Genomic DNA, 14,052 nt, shown 5'->3' on the forward strand with positions numbered 1-14,052 from the left:
TTATACTAGAAATGTTGAGCATTTGTGATATACATAAAATACAATGGTGGCTGCCATTGCTTTCCCACTGCATCCTCAGAGGAACTTTGTCTGACTTTCCCAAAAGTGACCTTAGCCCCATTACTTTCCCTCGATTAATTATGCCTTTTTCTTTGTGAAGTGCCCGCATTCTGGCTGATCAATTTACATGATCAGGAAATGAGAAGTACCTTGTGATTCTTTTATAGATTTATTCTCCCCCTTCCCCCCACCCCTCCAAATTTCACTATTTCACTGACTGACTCTATACCATTGGATGGATAACGTATTATACAATGAATATCTTGTGAATTCATACAGGGACAAAACTGATTCTATATGCTCCTCCTCTCCCTTCCTGCCTTTGCATATCTGCTTCTTCTGTAAGGGAACCCAGGAGCACAAAGAAGTTGCTGCTACGCACTGCGATGGGTCTCTCGTTTAGGGCAGTCAGGCACAAGCGTAGATCCTGTGGAGTGCACCTTCTCACATTTTTGATACAGACATTATTACAACTTGTTTGTGTTTGAAAGAGTCATTCCCTATTCTCAGACTTACTATTTGGTAGAAAAATAGGCACACCACAAGTAAGAGCAAGTCTTTCTTTTAGGAAAATAAGCCAACAAAACCAAACAAATCAAAACACGTACAAAACCTATTGTGATCAGAATTGAGGCTAAACAAATCATGCTAATTGTTTTGGGTAAGAATCGTGGTTAAGGTTGAAATTCTTTATACATTAGTAATTCCCAAGATATGGAATCTGTAGATAAAAATCTGATTGAAGTAAGGGTATTGATAACCTTTAAAATATGACTGACAATCACATGACAATGGGCTCTGGTTATTTTGAAAATAAATATCCATCCGATTTTATGAAAATGCTCATGCTTTAACAGTTAGTAGACAAAACTGCTTCCTTTATTTATAAAGATAATAATATTTAGGAGAAGGTATCATCTGTTAGGTGATGCAAATTACTTTCTGTTTTGTTTACCAATCATAGCCATACCTAATCCCTGTTACATGTAAATGTGACCAAACCTCCAGTCTTTTCCCATGTAAGTTGATAAGGGTAGCCTAAGATCTTGCTGAAATCAGTCCATAACTGTCTTGTTATGTGTCTTTAAGATTCCTTTTATTGACTATATATACTGTGAAGACATATAGCATAATTTACCAATTGCTTGTATTATTTATCATCCTAATTGACATGAAGATATGTTCTTGATTCATAAGTCATTAATTTTTATTTTCCTGCTTGCTGCTTTTTTGAGTGTTTTTTTCTCTTATGACTTCAGTTCTAATGTCCAAGATGTGGTGGGTTTACTCTGAATAGATGTCAGGTACTCACCAAAGCCACTCTGTCACTCCCCTTCTCAACTGGCTGGAGAGAAAAAATACAACAAAAGGCTCATGGGTTGAAATAAGGACAGGGAGAGATCACGATCACTCACCAGTTACAGTAAAGAGAAAAATAGACTCAACTGGGGGAAAATTAATTTATTACCAATCAAATCAAAATGGGGTAGTGGGGAATAAAACTAAATCTTAGAACACCTTCCCCCCACTCCTCCCTTCTTCCTGGGCCCAACTTCACTCCTGATTTTCTCTAACTCCTCCTCATCTGCAACACTGGGGAATGAGGAACGGGGGTTGTGGTGAGTTCATCACATGTTGTCTCTGTTGCTCCTTCCTCTTTAGGGGAGGACTCTTCACACTCTTCCCCATTTCTGTCAGACATGGGGGAAGCTTCTAGCAGGTTACAGAAGTCTCTCTAGTAGCTGCCCTGCTAACAAAACCTTGTCCCAATACAGATGATTATACTATTGCTGGTTCCTTGTACTTTGAGAGCAAAAATTGTACAAGTACATAATGATATCTTTTCCTAGCTCTTTTAATATGCAAGTCCTTTAGCGGAAACACTGGCATGGCGATTTGACAACTAAATGAGATATGTAATATGCAGTCAGTAATGTATATAAAAATTGCACATACCTTTGTGTTTCAGAGTGGGATTATATAGACTTTTCCCCCCATTATCTTGCAAGCTCTCATTGTGTCAATGTATGATGGTGAATATTTGTAACTTTTGACATAACAAATTCAAATATCAAACAGCCATGTATGTTCTTCTTTTTTTTTCTTTTTTAAATAACATATTGAAACTCTGCTTCTTTTCACAAACTAGTATCTAGGTAGTCCAGTATGCTTTGTTGCAACAAATAGCGTGTAATGAATTCAAATATAGTTTTACTAACGACTAAACAAATCTCATGTCATGTTTCCATTGATTTAATTAATGGAAAAGAGAAAAAAACAAACAAGCATTATTCTAAAATACTGTTAAACAATGATTGGTCTTTGCCTGGTATTTCCTTGAAGTACTATAGATTGTGAGCCTCTGCTGAAGTGATAGCAAATCTTCAGTACTGTATTTTTCCATTGTGGACCAGTGATCTCTTTTCTTTCAAAATTGTTTTCCCTTATAAGAATCACATTCTTATCTTTCAGTTTTCCTTGAGTTACAGGAGAGAAAAGATAGACAAGTTACCCCTTCAAGCACTAACTTCAGTGCGATTCTGTCAAAATGCATTTGTGTAGTAAGTGACCATTTCTTTTCCCCAAGGCACATTTATTCACCTCCAGAATGTGCTTGTCCTTCACAGAGACAGAGGGTAAGACAAAAAAGAACATTCCTATCTTGCTGTCCCTATACTGGTAGCTACTGCAGCTTTGAGCTCTTTCTTCAGTACATCACTGATTGGAAATCTACAGAACCTTTCAGTGAGATACACAAAAAACCCAAAAAGATAATTTAAAATAAAATTAAATTGTTACCTTAATTTTCTATCTGTTTTTCTTTTTATTTTTTTTCCCTCAATTTGATACATTTTGTAGATTTTCCTTAGAAAATATGTTGGCAGATATAAGATCCATTCAGTAAACTGAGACCAGTAATTTATCAATTTGGCATACCATGTTTCCAAAATAATGAGTATCCTAAACAGTCTCAACAGGAGTTAGCATGTTAATAAAAGTTAGATTTCTAACATTACCAGAAATCATGACTCCTTTTTCTGTAGTATCCTTCTATGTGAAATGATTTCTGAAAACAATGGATTTTTGTTTTCCTTTTCAAAAGCCTCAGACTTCAAGAGATCTTTCCTGATTCATAATTGACACAGTTAGCAAACTGTATATATGCTGAGAAGTGCTTTTCCTATTTTTTTCTTTTTTTTTTTTTTTAATAAGACTACAAAGAAAGAAAGGGCTATCTACAGAAATAATATTAGCATAAATTTCTTTTTCCTTAGGCACAAATAGCAATACTTGCTTTTATATTTGTGAATAAGTGGTAGTGACCATAGGAAAAGAAATATCCATCGTAGCATCTTTTATTGTAGCTAAGATGAACTGTAAATCTCAAAAATCAGAATAAACCATAAAAGAGAACATAAGTCAAAATGTAAAAATAGAATGTTACCAAAATATAAAATACAAAAATGTGCTTAAGCAGTAAGATTACTTTTACTTTTCAAAGGCAGTCATTACGTATAATAATTTTTTTTTCCAAATTATTATCATATACAATATCCTGTAGAAATAGTTTCCCCTGAAATATACTCTGTAACAACTTCTGCTGTGAAATGAAGCTTTGTTATATATATGCAGTGTATGAATGAATGTATTATTAGTGACATTTTTAGTCTAACTAAAATTAATGCAGTGGACCCTAACTTGCAGCTTTGTTGGTGGGACTTCAAGCTATGTTCCAGGAGGAAAGCTCATAATACCTTTCATTTCCCTTTACTATTTGGCAATTCATACCGAAGTTTCCAATTTTATGTTTTTTTTTACTTTGTATTCTTGCATTAATAATTGAGCTGTTTCTTCTGGTAACCTTAAAGAATGGGAAACAATTTCTATTTATCATAAATGAATTATTTACAATGAGGAACTGTAGGTGTAGATGTGAAAGTAGGTGAAGTTACAACCTAGACCTAATTTTTCCTGATGAGCAAAATAGTTTATTACAAAATGACACTGCAAAATAAATGAACTGTACCTGAATTATGAAATGAAATTTACAAATAGTATGCTTGCTCTATGTAGAACTGTTTCATTGTAATAGAAAGTTCCTAAAGAGTAAATTATATTTCCTTTCTCAAGAATTATTAGATGAAGACTGTGCTATGATGTCAGATAGGCACTGAAGCGGGTGCAGGAAGCCTGAGGCTTCATCACTCCCTAAAGCAAGGGGATGTCATCTTAAATTACAAGTATTGTGTGCTTTGATAAGCTTGAGTACCTTAGTTAAGAAGTGAATCTTACGAGTTCATTAAGTGAAAGAGGGTAGATTTAGATCAGATGTTAGGAAGAAATTCTTTACTGTGAGGGTGGTAAGACCCCAGAAGAGGTTACCCAGAGAAGCTGTGGCTGTCTCATCCCTGGCAGTGTTCAAGGCTGGGTTGGAGTGGGCTTTGAGCAACCTGGTCTAGTGGAAGGTACCCCTGCCCATGGCAGAGGATTTGGACTAGATGATCTTGAAGGTCCATTCCAGCTATTCTGTTATTCTATGACTAGTGAGTTTATCAAGAAATGAAACTTTGCCAGGCTCTGAACCTAACTTCTTAGGATTTTTTGAAACAAAAATGTAATTCAGGGAAGCGGAAATAAGAGCGGTAGAGATAGCAGTAAAAAATGTGAATATGAATATAATTTTTCCCCTTAGTGACTTGAAACAAGATGAAATAATGTTCTCTCCAAAACATCATGTTACTTAAAATGCGATTGTCTGAAAAAACGCCCAGTAAGCAGTACTTCTTTTCTCCTGTCTGTTTCAAAGGAAACTTGTTGACGTTCTGTAAAAAAAAAAAACAAATCTAAACACTATTTTCACTGCAATCCAAAAAAAGTAACTACAATTTCTGCTTCTAAGGATAACTAAGTGATGACAAAAGTATTCTGTTTCGACTTCAGAAATTAACTGATGCTAACATCAGTTTTACAGAGTATAAAAATGTTGTAAGCAAGGCATGCAGTAAAGATTAAAGAAAGAAAGGAAAAATTTAATAAAAATGTAAATGAATATGAACGCTCCTTTTGGTGCAGTCCAGGATACGGCTGGCTTTCTGGGCTGCAAGCACACACTGAAGCCAGCTCATGTTCATTTTCTCATCAACCAACACCCCCAAGTCCTTCTCCACAGGGCTCCTCTGAATCTCTTCTCTGCCCAACCTGAAGCTGTGCCTGGGATTGCTCCCACCCAGCTGTAGGACCTTGCACTTGGCATGGTAAACCTTCATGAGGTTGGCATCAGCCCACCTCACAAGCATGTCGAGGTCCCTCCAGATCGTGTTCCTTTCCTCTAGCAAATCAACCAAACCGCACAGCTTGGTGTCATTGGCAAACTTGCTGAGGGCGCACTCAATCCCACTGTCCATGTCATTGACAAAGATGTTAAACAAGACTGGTCCCAACACCGATCCCTGAAGGACACCACTCATTACTGGTCTCCAGCCGGACATTGAGCCACTGACCACAACTCTTTGAGTGCGGCCATCCAGCCAGTTCTTTACCCACCGAGTGGTCCATCCATCAAATTGATGTCTGTCCAATTTAGAGACAAGGATGTCGTGTGGGACAGTGTCGAATTCTTTGCACAAGTCCAGGTAGATGACATCAGCTGCTCTACCCCATCCATCAGTTCCGTAGCTGCATCATAGAAGGCCACCAAATTGGTCAGGCAGGATTTCCCCTTAGTGAAGCCATGCTGGCTGTCACCAAGCACCTTGTTGATTTTCATGTGCCTTAGCATGCCTTCCAGGAGAATCTGCTCCAAGATTTTGCCAGGCACAGAGGTGAGACTGACTGGTCTGTAATTCTCTGGGTCATCCATTTTCCCCTTCTTGAAAATGGGGTTATATTTCCCTTTTTCCAGGGAAAATCTGCCAGTATTAATCTACCAAGACAGCCTAGGAAAACTTTGTATGTCTTCAGCAGTTAAAAACAAGTTTTCTAGGTTTGCCACTAGCTGCCTCATTGACATTGAATATACTAGGAGTGAGTCTGTGTCTTCTTTGGGATATCATGTTATTCAGGACAGCTTTAACTGTTATTCGAGGTCTGTGTTCTGGGGACAGTTTGAACATGGATTTTAGCTTTTTGAAAATTATTATTTATATTCTTCTTTTCTTAGAACTGAGTAAATAAATACAAATAAAGCAATAAGAAATGCTGATATTTGTTTTGCTTTTGGTTAGCTGTTGGTTTTTTTGGTTAGTTTTGATTTTTCTTTAATTAAACAGAATAGTAAAGGGTTTCAAATCACTGCAAAGTCTTTTTAAAATAAACTTCAACTCTTTTTCATTTCCTTGTTGAAATTGAATGTTTTTATTTGCTTTTTGTCACATTCCAGTTGTGTTCATAGCATTAATAGCTGAAAGCTTTGAGAATTGATATGTGTGCTGCTGAAAATATGACCCTAGAAAAAAACATTTGAGTTAAAATCAAAAGAGTTGCTGTTTGCTTGTTCTTCTTCTTATGGAAGCATGGCAAAGTGGCAGCAAGACCTTTAAAAAGAAATTTTCAAAGTATGGTACAGGGACATTTGTTGTTATTATTATAAAATATGATAAATTAATTTTAAGTTTGCTGTGGTTTTTGTACTTAGGATTTCTCAAAGAGGTTTGTGATAGTTTGGATAGACAAGGAAAAATATATTCTGTGCTCAATTTCTGTCACCAGTGTACTGTGTTTTCTGTAACTGTAGATGCTGAATGCATTCCTAAGTAAGTTTCATATCCTGAGCACAGCATTTTCTTTACAAGTTTGTAACATAGACTGTATCCAAGGGTGCTGAGAGAACTGGTGAATCTCCCTGAAAGGCCACATTCTCTCATCTTTGATAATTTGTCAAGCTTAGGAATGTTCTCCAAAGAGTGCAAAACAGTTGTATGATCTTCAACAAAAGCCAAAAGCTTGAGTCGTGAAACTGCAGGCTGACCTTTATTTCAGTATTTGGGGAAATCACAGATCAAGTCTTCTTGGAAGCCATTTCCTGGCACATGAAGAAAGTGATTGTGAATAGCTAGCATGAATTAATCAAGGGTATAGCCCAACTGATCAAGTTGATTGCTCTTTTATAAGAAATCACTATGTAGCTGGACAAGGGGAGAAGAGTGGATGTTGCCTCCCTTGGCTTTATTAAGACTTTTCATTCTGCTCATCCAGAGGTGGATATGTGAACACATTGTGAGAATACTGTGGGATATAACTGAATGAAAAAAAAAAAAAAAGAACCAAAACCCCACAAACAAACAAACCAAAAAAAAAAACAACCAAAAAAAAAACCCTCAAACCAACCTAAAACAAAAACAACCAAACAACAAAAAAACCCACAAACCAGATAAACACAAATTCAAATATCAAGCAAACAAGCAAACAAAACCAGGTTAGATGATAGGATAGAGGGTAGTGGGTAATGGATCATACTGTACTGGAAGCCAGGAGCAAAAAGAGTACCACACATTTCTGCTCTTGGATATCCCATTTTGTCATTGAATGTGAAGAGTAAGAAGTGCACTCTCATCAGGTTTTAAGATAACATCAAATTGGGAGAAACAGTTGAATCTCCTCAAGAATCATAGAATCATAGAATGGTTAGGGTTGGAAAGGACCTTAAGATCATCTAGTTTCAACCCCCCTGCCATGGGCAGGGACACTTCCCACTAAACCATATCACCCAAGGCTTCGGCCAATCTGGTCTTGAACACTGCCAGGGATGGAGCATTCACAGCCCCCCTGGGCAACCTATTCCAGTGCCTCACCACCCTAACAGGAAAGAATTTCCTCCTTACATCCAATCTAAACTTCCCCTGTTTAAGTTTGAACCCGTTACCCCTTGTCCTATCACTACAGTCCCTAATGAAGAGTCCATCCCCAGCATCCCTAAAGGCCCCCTTCAGATACTGGAAGGCTGCTATGGTGTCTCCACGCAGCCTTCTCTTCTTCAGGCTGAACAGCCCCAACTTTCTCAGCCTCTCTTCATACAAGAGGTGTTCCAGTCCCCTGATCATCCTCGTGGCCCTCCTCTGGACTTGTTCCAACAGTGCTGCTATCCAGAGGGACTTAAACAGCCCAAAGGACTTGTCCTACAAAAGCTCTATGAAATTCAACAGGATCAAGTGCCACATCCTGAACCTGGGAATGAATCCTGCACTCAGAAAAATCTGGGAAGTGAGTCTTCAGAAAAGGCCTTGATATCTAGTGGCCAGCAAGCTAAGGTCAAAGGCATCCTAAGATAGATTAACAGGAGCACAGATTGATGGAAGTGATTATTCTTCTTTACTTGACCCTCATGAGACTCTATTTAGAATAAGCCCATCCAGTTTTGATACATAGATTAACAAGTCCAGTAGAGGCCCATCAAAACAATCAGGGGCTTGAGCACTTGCTCTGTGAGGAGAGCCTGAGAGAATTGGCCTATTTCAGCCTGTAGACGTAAGGTCTAATATCAGCCTCTGAGTAGCTATGAGGAGGTTAAGAAGAAAGAAGCAGGCTCTTTACATGATGAGAGGGTGGTGGGGACAATGGGCGTAAGTTAGAACACGAGAAGATCAGATTAAATAAAGAAGAAATGTTTCCATGCAGCCAGTCAAGAACTGGAACTGGTTAGAGGTTAGCTGGAGGGTTAGAACTGTATGATCTTTAAGGTCCTACGATTTCAGCTCAAACTGCTTTATGAGCTTGTGAAATGCATATAGGTATCGGTGCTTTACAGAAGAACCTTCCGTGCTTGTAACTACCAGTGAAAGTTCAAGACAATATGTAATTTGAGATAATATCATAGCTGTAAAAATTGTACAAGTAGAAAAGACTCATTCAGATACCTACTGAGGTAAAATGTTTCTTTGGAGAAGTTATTTTTACCTGTGTGTGTATTGTGTGTGTATATAAATGTGTGTATATACTTACAGATTTATCTATAGTCTCCTTTTGGTTTTGTGCAATTCCCTTTGTGTCTTTACTCCTTTTTTGCCCTGTCATTGGTTCATCCGTTGTGTTGGAACATGGACAGTGTTCACACAATGCTGAGATGCTGGTCTCTGTTGCTGTTTTTATATGCACATGTACTACAAGTGGTATTTTACGTAACATTATTTTTCCCTAAAATTTTGCAAAACAAAATAAAATAGTAATACCTTTTCCATATATCCTTTTAATCTCAAGTAGTCTATTAAAACAAAGAGTTCTGATTTTTCTAAAATCCTTACATATAATTTCATCCTTAAGGAGCTGAAGTATAGAATCAAACTCGGTAGTACATTTCAGCAACTGTTGTTATGTAGATGATTTTCATTTGCTTATAATAATGTATAGTTATATTCTAGATGTGAGCATATACCCACAGGGAGTTTATTTTATTCTTCTAGAAATAAATTCCCTATTTATTTCAACAGAAATTGAAAAGGAAAGCTGTGGGGATCCTGGAACACCGTTGTATGGTATCAGAGAAGGGGATGGATTTTCTAACCGTGATGTTTTAAGGTTTGAATGTCAGTTTGGATTTGAATTAATTGGAGAGAAATCTATCATTTGCCAAGAAAACAACCAGTGGTCTGCAAACATACCAATCTGTATCTGTATGTACCAAATATTTTTTATTATTATTTTTAGAATGTAAAATTATGATAAGTTTTTCCTTACATATAATAATTTTGTGATTGAGTGCAGAGTTGGCACAATGTAATTAACACTGTTGACAGGATGAATTTACTTCTGTTCAGTGGTGGGTTTGCTTAATTATTATGACCAAGAGAGATTCTAGAAGTGCTAAAATACTTTTTTCTTTTACTGGCAACTATTAAAGAAGTTGTCTTTATGTGATTTGATATATGCTTTATTACTGGCTTTTTTTTTTAATGGATTCTGTGTATATTATATGTATGATTCACTTTTTAGAGCTTGGAAGTTTCTGAATTGTAATCAAGGGTTTAAATTATTTACATTTTTCCCATGTATTATATATGAACATATTTCAGCGCTTAAATCGTCATGGGCACTTATAGCTCTGTTCAGTTACAATATACAGTATAAGTAGAGCTGGTGTTGTGACACGTATTTGGGACAACACCTTTCTTAAATTTTCCACTAGAATAATACAGATCAAATATATTCAGAGTGCAATCAGTTGCTTTCATCCATGCAACTCAATTTAGTGTGTCTTAACTGAAATGGTTGAATATAAAATATTACCCTGATAACCACAGAACAACACTGTGTCTCTTTGAGAATAGTTATTTTCTTGTGCTTCTGTGTGAACAACAAATGACAAGGGCCCTATTAACTTTCTGCCTCTTTAATGTGCTCAGTGGGAGGTCTGCTTATCTAAACAGTTCCCTAAAAGAGAAAATAAGTGGTGCCAAGTGATTGAGGATTGTTGAACATGGGTAAAATTTAAGGACTGCTGTGGGCTTTCAATGCAATAAGGATGTTCTTTATTACTTGGGGGCTCTGCTTGGGAGGTGGTTTTATTGAGGGGAAGGGAATAAGAAGACAAAAAAAGAACAACCTTCTTTCTGGCTTCACAGATGAGAACAAATGCTGAATTATTCAGCTGATGTAATTAGCAAGTTTAAGGATCTCTTACAAAAACTTAGTAGCAGAGAAGTCCTCATTGACATGTTTTATTCTATTATCTAATTTCTTTCTCTCTTTTTTGGCAGTTCCTTGCCTTTCCAATTTCACTGCACCAATGGGAACAGTTCTTTCACCTGATTATCCAGAGGGGTATGGGAATAATTTAAACTGTATCTGGACAATAATTTCAGACCCTGGGAGTCGAATACATCTCTCTTTTAATGACTTTGACTTGGAATCTCAGTTTGACTTCCTTGCAGTTAAAGATGGTGACTCTCCGGATTCCCCCATAATAGGAACATTTACTGGTGCTGAAGTCCCTTCCCATCTTACCAGTAACGGTCATATTTTGCGTCTGGAGTTTCAAGCTGACCATTCAATGTCAGGACGTGGGTTTAACATCACTTATAACAGTGAGTACTAGTATTTTCTAAATCTATGTGCGTGTTTTGTTTTTCAACATACAGTTTAGGAGATATGTATAAGTATGTAAAAATGGCATTATGGTAATATAACTTCAAACAAATCCTATGTACTTACAAATACCTAATTTAGGTCTTTAGATTGCCTTTCAAATACAGTATTAGGGCTGAAAATAAGTGTATATTTATCATAGGGATTGTTGTAATGGGAGTGTTCAGAAGACCAAATCAGGAGAATTTCAGGCTGTAAAACAGAACTCTACTAAGCTGGCTAACAGCACCCTTTGTGCTGCGGGTTAAATACTGCATAATGTTAATCACCTTCATTACATGTACAAAACTTACTCTTGAGCACTCGTATGCTGGTTTCATTGTAAATGTCTGTAATACCCTGTAGCTGATAGCTGCAAGTCTATGCTAGCTCCTAGTCATCATGGTTAACGTGAGCAGCTATACAAGCTCTTCGATAAGAGAAGTCAAATCGCAATAGGCTTGTGGTCTTCTCTCTCTCTTGCCTTCTCATGGCTTATGATTTTAAGCTATTTTCCCTATGCACAGAAAAGGAGGTCTCCTCCTTGTTCTTTTTTGGCTTACCAGTCATCCTTGTATATTCACAAGGATGTCTGGTCTGTTTGCAGTGCCTTACACTTATCTTGTGTTGAGCAATTTTTTTGCTACTTGGGAGCCTTCTGTATGCAACTACACCTGTCTAGCTTTGCTCTTCTGGTGATCAAATTGTTCACTTGCTTATGTAAAATGCTTGAATGTTGTGCCTTGCTACACCATTACAAGGTAAAAAGAATAGTTACATACTGTTGGTTACTCTGGTTTGGTATGCTTGTGTATAAGCTTGTATATAGTTCGTATTAATTATATTCTGGTAGATACACTTTCAACTAACAGCCAAGGGGAGAGAAATTTCTAGACTGCCATTCAGAGCAATTGCAGTAAATAGTACCTAGGCATCTATCTTGTGCACTCTGAATTGTACCTACCTACTTTTGGAAATGCAACCAGCATCTTCTGTCACCTTTTGTATTTATCTATTACACAGAAACAGAGAGTTTCCCATTAAAATGTAGTTCTGTGTATTTCATTTGCTTCTATCCTGGGCAAGGTGAAAAGGTTGAAACTAATCAAAACCATAAATAACTCCACATTTACTACTTGGCATTGCATTTACTGACAGCATAATAATTGAAGGTGACGTTAAATATCTTCTCCAGTGCTAAAAACCATTGTCACTTATTCACATTACTTTTTCCTGGCAAAATTGTTACATTTCTTCTGAAGGACATATGAAGAACTGCCTGTGTTACATTGCTATTGAGTTATTTGGCATTTATCCCATACTGAAGTCCAGGCAGGATATATTTCCAGCTAGGGTGGGCATGATGATGAAGTACGTAAGCCCACAGCATGAATAACACTGCAAAATATAATGTGAAACTTTCCTGGGAACATATGTAAATTTAAATTTTGCCATCCCAGCAGGACTGGGTTTAGCCAAGTTGTCCCTTGGGGAAACTGGAAGGAAAGAAGGAGAGGGAATGTCTGCAGTGTCAGGCTTGCTACTGTGTGTAGAGGATCACGGGGATAAGAGAGTGGCTGTCGTGAGGACCATCATATCCTTCAGACAGAGCTGACCCACCTCACACTTTTGGATGTGTTTTTCCCTTTTTTTAACCTTACTGGTGGTAGAGGTATCAGAGTACTTTTCCATGCTGACAAGTAGACAAAACAGGCAAGAGATGATGGATATTTTGATATTCTGAAAAGTCTAATGGGTACCTGAAGCATTCTAGTTTATACAAGAGTGAAGATGTTTCTATTAATGTTGAAGATGTTGTACTCTGAAAAAAAACCCCGAAACTCAAACAAAAAAAGGATCCATTAAACAAAGAGGAAAAGAGATTAAGTGAGCTTGGCAACTGAGAGACCCGGACTCCATGTCTTTCTCCAAGGAATGTTAATAATTAATATTATTTTCATATTATTGCCAGGACTAAATCCCCCTGTGGCTTTCTAATTTTATGGCACTGTAGTTCGCCTCCCAATCTGTATTTTTTTTTTTTTTACCTTTGTTTTGTTTTGGTTTAGGTTGTCAGTCTTTCAGAGAAATATTTCCTAAGATTTACCTTGAATACTGATGTCTAAATAGGAAAGAGCTGAACTGCCACCAGATTACTGTGTAAACATTCTTTTTCTGATATTGTCTTTCACCACCCAGACCTTCTATCTTAGCTACTTCATCCCTGTGTCTTTTCTCACAAATGCAGAATGTAAACATGAGGAAAATGTATTGTCTCCCTTAGTTTCTATAGCTACCACTCATCATTTCAAACTAAATGTTGAGCTGTGGTGTGTTACCATTATAACTATATATTGGAAATTCTTCAGTTATTCAGTACTATTGAAATACAAAATCAGTTGTAAGGAAAGTAAGATGCTGGATCCATCTTTCTTAACAGAAGTTGTAACATTTGCTCTATGTTTTCTTCTGCTTCATGTAATTTTAACATTTATAAGTTTTGCTTACTTCTTCATGGTTTCACTGTGATGTGCTCAATGGTGTCAAGCCTAAATCTAGTGATAAGAAAAAAAAAGAAATAAAATTGGACAATCTAAGGCAGTCTTCTTGGATAAAAACTTAGGCCTGTGTATAAATAGATATTCTCAAATATTATATACTTTTATTATGGAAATGTCCTGGGTTCAGCAGTAGCAGTCATTTTTCCCCTTCTTGGTAGCTGGTGCAGTGCAGTGTTTTGACTTTCAGCTCGGGAACAGAGCTGATAGAGATGTTTTGGTTTGGCCAAGGACTTTGTGAGCCTCATGCTCTGCCAGGGAGGAGGGGAAGCCAGGAGGAAGCAGAGACAGGACAGCTGACCCAAGGTAGCCAAAGAGGTATTCCATACCACAGCACGTCATGCCCAGGAGGTAACTGGGAGTTAGCCGGAAGGGCTGG

The 14,052-nt window shown here is 37.2% G+C and overlaps 1 protein-coding gene across 1 annotated transcript in view; it reads left to right on the forward strand.

The window, feature by feature from the left end:
• The window catches only part of CSMD3 (CUB and Sushi multiple domains 3), a 599,019-nt gene that overhangs the window by 314,686 nt on the left and 270,281 nt on the right, over positions 1–14,052 (forward strand). The window contains exons 14-15 of the mRNA XM_057415252.1: positions 9,483–9,665; positions 10,749–11,075. Of these exons, the coding sequence (XP_057271235.1) occupies positions 9,483–9,665; positions 10,749–11,075 (510 nt within the window). The remainder of the gene's footprint in view (positions 1–9,482; positions 9,666–10,748; positions 11,076–14,052) is intronic.

Source organism: Pezoporus wallicus, unplaced genomic scaffold (genome assembly GCF_028554395.1).
Source record: "Pezoporus wallicus isolate ANWC-B61680 ecotype Strahan unplaced genomic scaffold, APGP_CSIRO_Pwel_v1 contig_3812, whole genome shotgun sequence".
Taxonomy (NCBI): domain Eukaryota; kingdom Metazoa; phylum Chordata; class Aves; order Psittaciformes; family Psittacidae; genus Pezoporus; species Pezoporus wallicus.